The 15,203-nt window shown below is 32.2% G+C and overlaps 4 protein-coding genes across 4 annotated transcripts in view; 2 read left to right on the top strand and 2 right to left on the bottom strand.

The window, feature by feature from the left end:
- Positions 1–15,203, top strand: part of LOC125811818 (NAC domain-containing protein JA2) — a 70,551-nt gene that overhangs the window by 41,748 nt on the left and 13,600 nt on the right. The gene's annotated exons all lie outside the window — the stretch shown is intronic.
- Positions 1,279–2,340, bottom strand: LOC125811817 (ethylene-responsive transcription factor ESR2-like). The gene has a single exon (XM_049491366.1). The coding sequence runs from the start codon at positions 2,338–2,340 to the stop codon at positions 1,279–1,281; it is 1,062 nt and encodes a 353-aa protein (XP_049347323.1).
- LOC125811823 (uncharacterized) lies at positions 5,556–7,609 on the bottom strand. Its single transcript, XM_049491376.1, has 3 exons — positions 7,429–7,609; positions 5,979–6,184; positions 5,556–5,901 (listed from the first exon to the last, which is right to left on the bottom strand). Exons 1-3 carry the CDS (start codon positions 7,516–7,518, stop codon positions 5,637–5,639), a joined length of 561 nt encoding a protein of 186 aa, XP_049347333.1. The 5' UTR covers positions 7,519–7,609; the 3' UTR covers positions 5,556–5,636.
- LOC125811812 (ABC transporter G family member 9-like) lies at positions 11,250–14,576 on the top strand. Its single transcript, XM_049491362.1, has 4 exons — positions 11,250–11,348; positions 12,200–12,995; positions 13,261–13,598; positions 13,920–14,576. The coding sequence occupies exons 1-4, from the start codon at positions 11,250–11,252 to the stop codon at positions 14,574–14,576; spliced, it is 1,890 nt and encodes a 629-aa protein (XP_049347319.1).

Raw genomic sequence — 15,203 nt, 5'->3', positions numbered from 1 at the left:
TATGTTAGATGTCACCTTTTATAGTGTGTTGAAGACAACGAAATTTACTAAAAATAGCAAAACTAAAAAAACTAAAAAAATTTCCTAGTGGATATAATTGGATATTGAGATTTGATGAAAAAATAGAAGAAAAGTATGGAAACATTAATTGGTTAGTTTTTTTTAAGGTTTGTTCACTACTAGATTTTATGATGAAATAATATTGAAACGTGTACTCATGGTATTTGATAGTAATATACTTGAATATTTAATGCAAATACATGAAGAACTCTTGCATAAATTTAAATTTTTATGTGGATGTGTTATGTGTCTATTTTAATCTTATTTTATTGGAAGAAATTGAGCCAAAATAATAATAATAATGTTTTTTAAAAAAGTTAAAGAGAAATGAAGAGAGCATAACATTTTTTGGGTTTATTCAAATTAAGATCATCTGACCACTTGTAAAATGAATAGAAAAAAGATGACAGTTTTAAATGGGCTTCTTATATCTAAAAATTAAGAAGTCTCCTAAAAAACCATGAAACTAAACAAAAATAAAACTGTAGTGGCCTACAATTTACAAAAACTCAAGTTATATACTTGAATATAAAATATGGGGACTTTGGTTCCATGGTTTGAGAAGTGGAGAAAAGGAATTTAGGGGTAAAATAATTTTTTTGGAAGATATATTCTTAAAAAATAAGTGAATTTCTTATTTATTTTTTGATGTTAATAAGTGGATTTCTTACTTATTTTCTGATGTCATATTTGGGATCTTTAATGTTTATTTCATGCTCATTTGACAAATTTCATAGTCCATATGAGAGCGGCAACCATCACTAGAGATGAATTTAAACTTAGAATAGGTGAATTTAAAATAAGTGTGATCTTATCATACGTAGAGGCAGATGCAGTCGTTCAACTATGGGTTCAATCAAACCCAATATTTTTGTCACATGACATATATGTAGAAGTCAAAAAAACAAAAATAAAAAGATATTCTATATCCATAATTAAAAAGTACAATTAATTCAGTTTAAATTCTAAATTCGACTGTAAAGTTGTAAGTTGAAATCAATAGGTTCACTTCAACTCAGAACTCGCCCTGAATCCGCCTCTGGAAGTTACTACCTATTCCACGGCTATAGAGGAATAGTTGAAAAGATCGTCCCCAAAATGCTATTATATATCAATATAAAGTAAGATTTGATTTATACAGTGTAATTTTCCGACAAAGAGTATTCAGCCGACCCAGGAACCCCCGTAGCTCCGCCCATGGTGCGTGGAAGTAACCATCTATTCCAGGGGATTGGAGGAAAAGTCGAAAACATCGTCCCCGAAGCCTGGATCAGTAATAGTGAAATCACACTGCTGCTGCTGTTGCTGCAAATTATCATCAGTGCAAATACTGTAATTCCCAAATGGACTAGATTGAAGTACATTTTTCCCTATATCACTATTTTCTTGTTGTATACTACAAGTATATTTTGGTGTCGATTCATAAAAATCGCTCCCATCTAACATCTTTATTTGGAAAGTCTCGTGCACTAAACTCTCGTTATGCACAGATTCCTGGGAAGGGTCATACCACAAGGGTTTATTGTACGCTCCCTTAGCCTGCATACTTATTTCTCTGTCTAAAACAGAGGTACTCTGTTCCATGGCTGAAGGTACCCTGTTTTTGTTCCGACATTGCCTGATGCACCGTTTATTGTGTTGGATTTGAGAAGGATTTTTCGCGAATGAAGTAGTACTTGACGATGCTGAGTTAGTCATGTCTATGTTCTTATCAGACGGGGCCAGGACTCCGAGGAACAGATGTGGGAAATTAAGACGCGCATCAGTTCCTCTGAGCCTAAAGGCCTCGACATCATAAGCAAAAGCAGCTTCTTCAGCACTTTCAAACGTGCCTAACCAAAGTCTAGTTCTTTCACGAGGAAGGCGAATCTCTGCTACCCATTTCCCCCAGTGGCGTTGTCTCACTCCCCTGTACCGTTTAGGTGCAGGGGAGGAGACAGTGCCATAAACATTCATCATCGTAGTCGTCCTCGTCCCACTGTTAGTGATTCGACACTGATTAAAGCAACTTTGAGGTGCAAAAGAAATCATAGTTTGATTTTGAGCAAGTGATTGCCAATTAATGTGACAATTACTTGATGGAGGATCATCTAGAGCAAAAGGAAAACGAAACTGTGGTTCGTAGCCACGTGCTCTAATCCTCTGAGCTACAGGCTCCATCCCGTCTCCACTTGATCTAAGGTTATTATGTTGTGATGATGGGCTAATTTTGAGCTTTTTCAAAGGTCTATACATTGACATAATGGATTGAACATTATCAATCGATTCGATATTTTCCATTTTTCGTGTGCTCGTACGAGGTGATTTTCTTGAAGTATGTATGAATGAAAATTTGAAAAAACATCAACATGAGGGGGGAAGAAAAGGGCACTGAAGCAAAATATGATAGAAATATGATGACGAGTGAGCTTAGGTTTTATTTGGTAAAGATGACAAGAAATGAAGAAAACATGGATGTTGACATTTTATTGAAGCCTTCTTTATCAACTACTTCCTCCGCTACTTGGCATGAAGTTTAAGAAAGTAAAATAAAAAAATCGAATCTTATATTATTAATAAAGTAAAGATACGTATAATGCAAATATTTTTTAATCGTGTCCTTTAAACATATCATATGAGATGTTAAAATTAAAGAGTTGTTAAATTAGTAACGACAGAAAAGTAAGATAAATAAATTGAAAGAGAATAGTAAATTAAACAATATATTCTTTTCACATATGTACACCAAAAAGACAGAGAAAAAAGTCATTTGTGATTGCATGTTTTCATTAACCTAGAAAGGCATGACTCTTGCAATTTAGTAGAAGCCAACACAGTATTGCTTGTAGGTTAAGAGATAGATTTGTTTTACCTCACTACTTGCTTTTGTGATTAGTAATGAATTATTATTTTTTATTTCAAAGGTCAAATACATTAATCTAGAAGTTTTATTTCAAGAATAAAAATAAAAAAGGATATTTACGGCCCTAAACACTTCGCCTTACGAATTTATAAAATATAAGCAAAAAGAAATGCTTAGATAATATATACTCCCTCCGTCCCATTTTATGTGTGGTAGTTTGACTCAATAGGGAGTTTAAGAAAGAAAGGAAGACTTTTAAAACTTGTGGTCCAAAATGAATGATAGAAATTTGTGTAGCTGTAAATCATTTCATTAAGGGTAAAATAGACATTTCATAGTTAAATTATTACTTAATATGAAAGTGTGTCATTCTTTTTGGACTGACTAAAAAGGAAAGTAAGTTACATAAATTAGGGCATAAGGAGTACTATTTTATAGGGAAAAAAGGACAAATATACCTCCAAATTATCGTAAATGGTGTGCAAATACTCTCCGTCATACTTTTGGAACATTGGTGCCACTGTCTTCCAAAAACTAGAGCATATTTGTCCTTCACTCTAACGGAAGACTAAATAAGGACACGTGGCGCAATCTTATCTATCGATCCGATATTTAATAAATGTCGGGTCAGTGGATAAGATTATAACATGTGTATGTTCGTTAGTATAAAGGGTATATATGCTCTAGTTTTTGGACGGCAGGAGCACCAATGTCCCAAAAGTATGACAAAGAGTATCTGCATACCATTTACGATAGTTTGGGATATATGTATCCTTTTTCCCTATTTTATACTATATATATATATATTAGTAAGAAGTCAAAAGTCAAAAGCACTAAAATGGTGAAGTCATACAAGAACAAGCGTGCTTTTTATAGCTTTGTTGCTTCTTGATTGGGTTTCTCCACCAAGAAGAGTGTGTTTAGTAGGGACGAAACATGTTTTTTATTTTAAAAAATCATGGTTAGTTGATCGAAATTTAAAAATTATATTTTTTTTATAATTAAGAAATCAAATTTCTTAAGAATAAAAAAATAAATAGGAAAATGCATAAGTACCCCTGCCCAAAATCTCTGAAACACACCTAACCTTTAGTAAGGTCCTATTACCCCCGAACTTATTTTTTAATTAATTTTATACCCCTTTTCGGCCTACGTGGCACTATCCTTGGAAAATTGTCAACACGCTTTGGGCCCACAAGATAGTGCCACGTAGACCGAAAAGGGGTAGAAAATTATATATAAAATAAGTTCGGAGGATAATAGGACCTTAGTAAAGGTTAGGTGTGTCTCAGGGATTTTGGGCATAGGCTGGGGGTACTTATGCATTTTCCCAAAATAAATAAGTGTTACACGCGACATTTTAAGCTCATTATATCTTCTGTACGATCGCACCCCCAACGCCCTCCACGCTCCACCCCTGCTCCTGATCCCATCCCACGTATCTATAGTGCTTTTCAAGATTATATATATGTAATTGACGATAGATAAATTTTGTAGCTAAACAAATGTATCGAAGCGTGCAGAATAGTAATGCAGTTTTTCTTTCCAAATGACGCCAGAGTTTTAACCCTTCAAGTGAGTACTGTGTCAATTGTCAATTTACATTATAAATTATTATATAGATTAATGTGAATTTACATATTGACAAAATCCATTCGAATAACGTCTACATTACTACAAGCAACACCATTGGTCAGGAATTAATCACGCTTTCTATTTTAATTTATTTATTTTATATTATTTATTTACTTTTTCAAAAAGAATATCTAATTTCTTGAAAGTGAATCATTCTGTAGACTTAGGGGTGTTCATAGAACAGAATGTCTCACCCAAGGAGTAAGATTTGGATGGAGTCTCACTTTTTTAGAATGATTTGATCCATCAAATCTTGTCATAAATTCTATGGTAGCGATTCTTTCAAATAAAATAAAGGTACTCTTTCCATATTTGATGATGTGAAGTATGTTACAACTGCTATTAGAGTCTGTCTGAGTGCATCGACTCTCTAAAAAAAGGATTTCCGATCCTTGTAGTTTTTTTATAGAGACAGAGTAGGAGGCCTACTACTACTTCATGGGATAATAAGATGTTACTACTCTCCTTCTTGCTTAAATTTGCCTATGCAAAACTGTATAGAATAGCAGAAGAAAAGTATAATCCAGGAACCAGCTTCTGCTAGCCCAAGATCGTTAACTAAGACTGGAAGATTCAATCAAAGAAGAGGAAGCTAGAAAGGAGAACTTGTTTATGGTGAAGACTCTTGAATTGTCTTTAGTTTTGGTTGGCTACAAATGTACAATACCATGATTCTCTACAAATATCTAATTCCTCAAGAACATCTACAAGAAAAATCTAGTGAACTTTATCTTCTAAATATCTAGATATTTCTATAAGATAATTATTCTAGATACTATTCTAGAAACATTACTAGAACAACCTATCATATTCCAAAAAATCAACTTTAACTTTTTCACAAAACCAATTTGCGCGAAGGACTCTCTTTATCAAAATGACATCACAATTAGATACTTATTAATGGTTTTATGTCTTCAAAAATACTATCTTATAAACACCAATACCAAAAAAAAAAAAAAAAAAAGGATCAAACACCTTTTGAACACCTAAACATTCTCAAAAAAAAAATAAAAAATCCAAGAGTACCAAAATATGAAGTCAAGTACAACTAAAAACTGGAAAAAATTGTATACATATAAAACTTCATGATTGATCACACTCATTTGTAGGCTGCCATTCCCACACCAGCTTCTCCACCATATGGTCCGGCTCCACCCTTAGCGTTGGAGTAACTGATAAAGTAAAACTTATTGATTATGCTAGTGAAGAAAATAAACGCGGCTCCAGCAGCAAAAACGCCTTTTCTCACAGTCTCACAAGATACAGGTCGATCATTAAACAAGAGCGATGATCTATACTTTGTATGGTACGCGTTCCTAACTGAACCAGCCAACAAACACACCTCCGCGATGAAAAATGTAACCCTGAAACATAGGTTAATAACTTAATTATTATCACATTATATCGAGTCTGAAAAAATATATTGTGTTGAATCATATACCAACACATGATGAATAACAGAACAGCACAACCCCTTGAACCACCGGGGCTCAAAGGCTTTCCAAAACAGAAGCAACGACTCGCCACCATTATAAGGATTTGTCCGGCCATGAGAAATAAGAAGGCGCCAACGCCAAATCCAGTTGAAATATCGGAGTCATAGACACAATAAGTATACACTTGTTCATTATCTGTTTGAATTGTGGCCTATCAATCAATGAAACGACGAGTTGTTAGATCAAAATGAAGTACATATACTAGTAGAATTTGAATAAAAAACGAAAAGTGTGTGAAATATAACTTTCGAAATAACAATATGATTGAGGCTGGTTTATTCAAATAAATGCTAAGAATAGGCATAATGTAATAGATATTTTTGTAGTTATAAACAGGGACGGAGCTATAGTACTGTCTACGTCTTGGACCAAGTTAGGAGTGGGCGTTCGGTTCTTCGGTTCGGTTTAATCAAATTTCGGTTCGGTTCTGTGGTATTCGGTTTTAGAAAAGTGTGCACCATATTTCAAACCAAACTAGTTCGATTCGGTTCGGTTTTTTCTACTTCGATTCGGATTAGTTCAATGTTTTTAAATTGATTTTTCGGTGTGAATAAAAATAAAGAGGGAATATGATAAAGTAACAATTGTTGTTCACTTCACACTTCAAACTTCAAAGTAACAACTAACAGTCTAACAATAAAAAGTAATAACATCAAAATAGTTTTGTTTAGGCTGGGTGCCCTATACTGTTTTGAAGTGTAAATGATAAAGTATTCCCTTTACTGTTTTGTTTAGGCTCCAAAATTTAAAAATTGAAATGGTCCAGGTAAAGTTAAAAATTGAAATGGGTCAGGTAAATATTTTGAGTCAAAATATATAAGTATTATTAAATAATATAATTTAAAATATTTTTAAATTTATTTAATAAAACTTCGGTTCTTCGGTGCATCGTAGTTTCAGGACCTTTACACCGAACTCCAAAGTTCCGAAAAAAAAGAATCGACACCGAACCAAAATACCGAAGAACCAAAATAGTTCGATTCGGTTCGATTTTTTGGTATTTATGCCCACCTCTAGACCAAGTTAATAAAATTTTGGTTTGATCATATATTAAATTTTTTATCAAATATGTAATTGTGAATTCAGTAACTAAAATAAGCTATGAATTTTTAATCACTAGTTCCAAACTCATAAATTTCAAATTCTGATTCTACATCACGACATATAAAGATCAATTTTTCAAGAATTGAACAGATCAAAGACAAAAAACCACAAGTAATTTTATGATATCTGATCTTAATGGATCAAAACAAGGAGCGGAGCCAGAGATCAAGTTACAGGTTCTATCGAACTGATAAATTTCAAATTCTGACTCTGCCTCTGATCTAAAACAGACAAAAATATGGATGATATAAAAATGAACATAACATAGCAAAAAAATTAATAGATACATACAGTGCTCCGTCTCTGTTCAGCAGCAATAGCCAAAGCAAAAGCAATTACATCGAAAACGAAGACACTGATCATTAACAATTTCGAAGCCATTGTTAATGAAATTGAAACACTTTTTTCACACACAATTTTTTATTTTTCTATGTTGTTTCAGTTTCAATGTGTGTCTATATACAATGTAATAAAAGTCTTTTTTGAGTAATGAAGAAGAAGAGTAAGTAACAATAAAGAAGAAGTATATTATTTATTCGAAAAAATTAAAAGTGAAAGGACACATCAACAAAATGTAACGACATCTCAACTTTCACCACACAATATATATACCTAAAGTTGATGTTACTACTCTAACCTTCCATATTCTGGTAACCTATGTTGCTCGGATTCTTAAAAAATGTTATCGAGGTGCGTGTCAGATATTTCATAAATTGTATATTTTTGGAGGATCTGACACAGATGAGGAAACAATTTTGAAGAGTCTGATCAACTTAGATGTTAACTACCTAATATTATTGAAATTTAATATGTTATTGATAGATATTTCATATTTAGATGACCCTCTTTTTATTTCTCGTGCAACTTATGAACAATTTAGATTACAGTATAAATGTTTTCTTTTTAAGTAAATTGAAAAATCTTATGAAAAAAATGTGAAATCATGATCTGAAATATTATAAATACTAATTGCAAACGTTAATACGAGCAAATATTAGACATAAGTTTAATGTTGTCTGGAAGAGTACTTTTACAAAGGCTATATTTGCAATTTAAAAAAAAAAAAAAAGGAACAATATCTAAATAAATAGGAATATTTTGCATAAATTAGCTTAAACACTCATTGAAGGATATATACTACCCTTAATTATCCAAAAGCTAGCTAATGAAACTATCCCTAAGTGTTCACTATGTATTTATTAGCACTAATCTAATTACATAAATGGACATAATTAAGGACCATAATTAGGAATTAGTTGAATCTAACCATTTAACTTCAATTACATTTTGAAGCTTAATCCGCGGAAACAACCTCTTGCAGAAATGTAAAAGAACTCTACTATAATAGATCCTCGTGGTCCGACTCTTCTCTGAACCCAGCACATAACAAAAGTGTTAGTGCATCAAACTGCTTTTTTTTAATCCTTGATTGCTTGAAGTACTCCAATTAATAAATGCTCTTAATAACAAAATACTCTTTAAGAACAAAAAAGCAAAGGAATATGGTAACTAAAATTCCAAAGGAAAATGGCCTAACAAAGCAAAAAAAGAAGAAATTTTTTTTTGGTGGGGGTTAAATTGAGCTGTTGATATGAAACCTAACGAGTTTAAATTCCACTCACTAATACTTAATAGTATATACTTCCTCGATTTCAATTTATTGGTCTTACTTTTCTTTTCCAGTTAGTTTCAAAGAAAAATATTTCTTTATTTTTTTGATAGTTCTTTGATTCTAACTTTTCATATAACATGTTTAAAACCACAATATTAGAAGACATCTGATACATTCTATGTATCTTTAATTTAAGACCACAAAATTGAAAAATCTTAATCTTCTTAAATTCCATACCAAATTAAAATCAGATAAACAAATTAAAATAAAGAATAATTTTGTCGGTCTGAAAAAGAAAAAAAGAGATCATATTAATTCCTTATACTATAAGTTAAACCCAACACGTAGTTATTTTTGTCTAACGGTTGGTGTCGTTGTTATTATGACGATAACCATAGGAAAAGAATAGAATAAGATTCATAGAATAAAAATAATGCATTTATTTGGTCCACCATTCACCTTTTCCAATTTTCTATTTTGTAAACTAAAATCGCAATATCAAAAATTTCTATTTTGATATAATAATTCGATGGTGCCATGATTTTAAGATCGAAATTTTTTATATTATGATAATAATAATTTTAAATTATTTTTGATATAATAATTCAATCGTGCTTTGATTTTGATACAATAATTATATCTAAGTTTTCATTAATTGGATTTATTTGACTGTCTACAATTTTATTGCGTGTGTTTGGATAGAATTTTTGTTAGAATATGTTGTTTAAGTTAAAAGTCAGGATATGTTTATTGGAAAAGAAAATCTTTAAGTTTGCATCAAAGGAGTCCAGAATATAATGTTGTCATATTGTGTTGAGTCAAAAAGATCGTGTATGGTTAGTTGTTACCTACTCCCTTCGTCCATTTATATTTGTCATGTTACGTTTTGTGAAAGTCAATTTGATTAATTTTAAAAGTTAAATTAGATTATATTAATTTGATATTTTAAATAAAAAATCTAGTTATTCAAAAACTATACGAAAAATACTATAAATTGCAAATTTTTTGCATATCAATGTGATTAAAAAAATATATCATAAAATGTTAGTCAAATATTTTATAGTTTAACTCTTAAAAAAAAACTATGACAATTAAAAGTGGACGGAAATAGTATGTCTTTCTATGGGTCATGACAATAGAGGCAATACTAAATTTTACACCTTGAAACTAACAAATATATATATATATTGCATCTAATTTAATTGATCCATTTTTTTCATGACAATCCAAGAATGGGAAATGATAGTCTTTTTGGTCAAGGTTTTGACAAATTTAAAATACATATTATTTAAATATTATTTAATTTAGAGAATTGTGATGGCTCTACGGAAAAAGATTTTTTTTTTGGGGTTAGTAATTACTTTAATTTTGAGAAGTTGAAAAAATAGCTTTGCTTGAAAGTATTTTTGGAATGTTGGTCAGATACGAATTACTACCTCTGTACACTTTTAATTGTCATGTTTTCTTTTTTTAGAGTCAAATTATAAGAACTTTGACTAACATTTTAATTTTTATGATATATTTTTTCATCATATTGATATGCAAAAAAAATTGGAATTTATAGTACTTTTCGTATAGTTTTTTAATATCTAAATTTTTTTATTTAAAATATTGAATTAATGTAATCTAATTTAACTTTAAAAAATAGTCAAATTGACTTTTGAATGTACAACATGACAATTAAAAGTGAACAGAGAGAGTATTATTTTAGTATCAAGAAATTATTTCTCAAATTGATAGTCAAACACATAATACTACCTTTAGTCTTTGCCATTTTTAAAAAAAATGGTAAATTTAGTCTTTGCCACTTAAAAAAATGGCAAATTTGAGTCCTGGATTTCTAACATTCAAACACATTAGAAATTGTTAGAATAAATTTATGTGTCCATCATTGTCTACTTTTTTTTTCTTTTTTTTAATCTTTACATATATATGTGTCATTTGGAAGTAATATTTGTTGCACTATTTTCATTATGTGATATTTTTTAGTTTTCCAAGTTACCAACCAAAATATGATAGAATTAGACTAAAAAGGCATATAAATCATTCGAAGAATATTTTGGTCAATCAATATTATTATTCATACTTTTATAATATTGTAATATAAAATTACAACTTATAGTACTATTTTTTAAATAGTTTTTGAATATCTATTTTTTTATTTTAAAATATCAAATTAATATAATTTAATTTACCTTTGAAAAAATTAGTCAAACTGACTCTAAAAAAGACAACTAAAAAGAAACGAAAGGAATATATAACTTGGATTTGAAAATTCAAATACAATGAATCTTTGACCATGACTCTTTAATTTTTATTTCCTTGTAACGTTTGTAGAGTCTTACTCCTCTTAAAACTATTAATTAATTTCTATTGTCTCTATACATTAGTCCATATATATTCCCAAGAATTCATTATAGAAAAATGAAATTCATCAAATTCATCTATAATTGCTTCTTGATTTTGAAATATATCAGTATTATTATTTATAATTCTAAACATGGAACAAGAGATGGAGAATATAGAGAGTCCTCTACACATTGATCATTCTAAAAGTGAAGTTATCTTTGACAACACTAATCGTCCTATCACTCTTAAGGTAATTCTTTAAATATTTCATATCATTTTTTGTTTTATTTTTTTCTTGGTGTTACTCTAGAAGTTCCACATTAGGTTTTTTTCGTAGACAAGATGATATATTATAACTTAATATGCATGGCTCTTACTAGTAATGCTTGGGGAAGCTAGTGGCAAATTAGCTCAATTAGATAAGGAACGAAGCGGGAATCACAATTTGAAGTTGGCTTCTAGGGCTGAAAATTATGTGTCAAAATTTGCGCTCTCTACTGGTGATTTGATTCTCTTGTGTATCCGAAATAGGACCTAAAGAGGTCTTACATATGTACCGTATGGACAAGAGTGAGCCGATCCAAATTAGGCTTTTATTTATCAAAATTCGTAATAAGGATTCTTAGCTAATGTTTCTATAATAAGGATTTGTAGCTACATGTTAGAAGAGAGAAAGAGGCGAGCGAGATCTAGGAGAGATGAGAAAAATACAATTGATTTGTATATTTGATCGATAATTATATCATGACTACAAATATACAATTGATTTGTATAATAAACTAGCTACTAAGCAAGAGTCTGATACCTCAACTTAAGATAAGAAGTTTCACATCAGCAAAACACAACAGAGATGTTGGTATACAAGTAAACAGACCTGACACACTAGTGACACATTTTAAAACCGTACGGATCTAGGCCCAAATCGAACAATATCATTAGCAGGATGGGCCGTTACAAATGGTATCAGAATCATTCAAACTGATTCAATTTTGTATGATTGTACATAGTTTAGATGATAAGATTGTGTAAAAATTATTGAATGTGTAGAAGTTGAACACTTCAAGTTATTTGCTAAAGATAATGCATTGGGTGTTTTTGCAGTTTGAGAATGTTGCTTACAAGATTAAGCTTGAAAAAGAAGGGTGTCTGAAGAATTCATCAAAATCAGAGGAAGAGAAAATAATCTTGAAGGATGTCTCGGGGATCGTGTCTCCGGGTGAAATGCTGGCGATATTAGGCCCTTCAGGATGTGGAAAAACAACTCTGCTAACAGGACTCGGAGGCAGGCTCGTTAAGGGCCATCTAGATGGCGTTATAACGTACAATAATAACCCCTTTTCTAGCTCCATGAAGCGTAGTATTGGTTTTGTTACTCAAGATGATGTTCTTTATCCTCACCTTACAGTGTACGAAACGCTTGTGTTCACTGCCCTCCTCCGTTTGCCTAAAACTTATTCAGTTGAGGAAAAAACCGCGCATTGTGATGCAATTATACCTCAACTTGGATTAACAAAGTGCAAGGATAGCATCATTGGAGATTCGCTTTTGAGAGGGATATCCGGTGGGGAGAGGAAAAGAGTAAGTATTGGGCAAGAAATGCTTATCAATCCGAGTTTATTGCTCTTGGATGAACCAACATCTGGGCTTGATTCTACTACTGCTTTAAGGATTGTGTCTACGTTAAAAGATTTAGCAAACGGTGGCAGAACGGTTGCAATGACAATACATCAGCCTTCTAGTAGGCTATTTTACATGTTCGACAAAGTGTTACTGTTATCCGAAGGAAATCCCCTGTATTTTGGCAGAGGTAAAGATGCAATGGGATATTTTTCAGGCATCGGATTTCCCCCGTTAGTTGCTATGAATCCATCGGACTTCTTATTGGATCTATCAAGTGGTATGTTTATCTATCCTTCTTTGTTATAGATAGTAATTTCATGTAGTTAGACCTGTTTGGTCTTTCATGAATCGGATAGACAAGGGGTTGAATCTCCGTGGATCATGTCAGCAAAGCCACTCTGCTATTTACAATACCCATCGTCATGTGTGGTTTATTATCTTCGTGATTGTATATTTCTAAGTTCTAACTCATAATATACGTTCTCATTTAGGCAAACGGTATGATGACTAGCTAGTAAACTTGTGTGATTTTAATTTCTTAGGTATACTATCCGATGATCCTCGTGTATTATCTGATGCTCCTAGAGAAGATCCAGCATCAATCAAACAAGCTTTGGTATCTGCTTTCAAAACCAATCTAGCGGAGAACTTGACTGAACAGTTGCAAGAATCTATTGATCACCAGGCAACTGAAAAATTACCTGAAAAGAAATTCAGTCAATGGTCGAATACATGGTGGCAGCAATTCTCAGTGTTACTGAGAAGAGGGATGAAAGAACGAAAACACGAGTCCTTATCTACCCTCAAGGTTGGAGAAGTCTTGGTGATGTCTTTCTTCAGTGGATTGTTATGGTGGAAATCTAACAACATTCAAGATCAGGTAACTGTTAATTTTACGTGAAGTAAGCCGTTGAACTGATATAAAATTGTTATATATACTCTACCTCACGAGGTACGGGTAAGGTCTGCTTACACTCACCGTCTCCACCCCACCTCTAGGATAACACCGGTGTGTGTTGTTATTATAAAATTGTTACTAACCAGTGTAATTTAACCTGTTATAACTAGGTTGTTATTAATGACTACACGTTACATGTAGTCTTCTTATAATTAGGTGATCTGATAGTGTAAAAAACTCTTTTTACGATGTGATTGGTGCATTTATCAAAGTTGAAGTAATGTCATTTGTTAACTGTTGCAGACAGGCCTTCTGTTCTTCTACACAAGTTTCTGGGAGTTTTATTCTGTGTTCCAAGGTATTTTTACCTTTCCACAAGAAAGGATGATGTTGGAGAAAGAAAGATCATCTGGCATGTATAGGCTCTCCGCGTACTTTATGGCTATGACTGTAGGTGATCTTCCGATGGAGCTAGTCCTTCCGACTATTTCCACTGTTATAACATACTGGATGGCTGGTCTAAAACCATCCGCGGGGAGGTTCATCTCTACTTTATTCAGCCTCCTCTACAATGTATTAGTCTCCCAAAGCCTTGGACTTGCTATTGGTGCAATGGTCATGGACGAAAAGTCAGCTACTGTACTCGCTTTAGTCATCTTGATATCGTTTACCTTAGCTGGAGGGTTCTATGTTCAGCATGTCCCGAGGTTCATTGCCTGGATAAAGCACGTATCAATAACTCAGTACGCGTACAAGCTCTTGTTGGGGTCTCAATATAGTCCGGGGGAAACGTATTCATGTGGCCTAAACGCGACGTGTCTAGTTGAAGATTCTCCTTCCATAAAAACTATAGGGCTTGGAGGTGAAGGCATCTCAATTGTTGCATTGGCTGTTATGCTTTTTGGTTTTAGGTTCTTGGCTTATGTTGCTCTTATGAGGATTGGTGTGACAAAGAAATAGATTTTGCTTTACTCAAAGATTTTGTAGGAAGTGTTTCCATTTGTAATTTTAGTTTGTTTTCTGCCGAGATATGCTAGTCAAGTTCCTTTTAGTGGTGACTTTTATTGCCGCAAAAACACTAAGCGGTAATTGAGTTAATGTTATTGTACTCAGAGTTATTAAAGTCTTTAGTAACATTTATATAGATTACTGGCTATAAATACTCATATTTATTATTGTCGCTAAATCCTTTATTTGTTTTAGTGTGTTATACAAAGAACATGCAATTTATGTAACTCTATTTGGTTTCTCGACTTTTTTTTTATGACGACGGAAATCTGCAGCCGCTATTCTTTGGGTGCGCACAAGATAAAACTCTTGTTCATATGAAATAGCTTACAAACACAGGAGAGGTAACCCGCACTAGGCAAGTCTAGTGCGACGAGCTACATTGTTTGTCTCTTTTGTTTAATTACTCCAAAGTAAATGCAGACATCCCAATTGTGGCCTAATGAACGAAGTGGTAAAATCTTGACGATTGAGGTATGGCTTATTTGTCTATAAAGTGGGTGAAAACCTTTAAAATATTGTGCACACTTCTTTAATGTTTAACTTGAGTAGTTGGAAACAATTGTCATGAACTTTATT

This window comes from Solanum verrucosum, unplaced genomic scaffold, assembly GCF_900185275.1.
Source record: "Solanum verrucosum unplaced genomic scaffold, falcon-dt-bn FXZP01000238.1, whole genome shotgun sequence".
Taxonomy (NCBI): domain Eukaryota; kingdom Viridiplantae; phylum Streptophyta; class Magnoliopsida; order Solanales; family Solanaceae; genus Solanum; species Solanum verrucosum.
Note: the sequence above shows the minus strand (reverse complement) of the source record. Positions and strands in the feature narration are given on the sequence as shown.

Coding starts and splice junctions, on each gene's coding strand:
- LOC125811823 (XM_049491376.1), bottom strand. CDS start 7,518: ATGGCTTCGAAATTGTTAATGATCAGTGTCTTCGTTTTCGATGTAATT. Junction 6,185..7,428: donor CTGAACAGAGACGGAGCACT/GTATGTATCTAT, acceptor ATTGATTGATAG/GCCACAATTCAAACAGATAA. Junction 5,902..5,978: donor CTGTTATTCATCATGTGTTG/GTATATGATTCA, acceptor CCTATGTTTCAG/GGTTACATTTTTCATCGCGG.
- LOC125811817 (XM_049491366.1), bottom strand. CDS start 2,340: ATGGAAAATATCGAATCGATTGATAATGTTCAATCCATTATGTCAATG.
- LOC125811812 (XM_049491362.1), top strand. CDS start 11,250: ATGGAACAAGAGATGGAGAATATAGAGAGTCCTCTACACATTGATCAT. Junction 11,349..12,199: donor ATCGTCCTATCACTCTTAAG/GTAATTCTTTAA, acceptor GTGTTTTTGCAG/TTTGAGAATGTTGCTTACAA. Junction 13,599..13,919: donor CTAACAACATTCAAGATCAG/GTAACTGTTAAT, acceptor TAACTGTTGCAG/ACAGGCCTTCTGTTCTTCTA.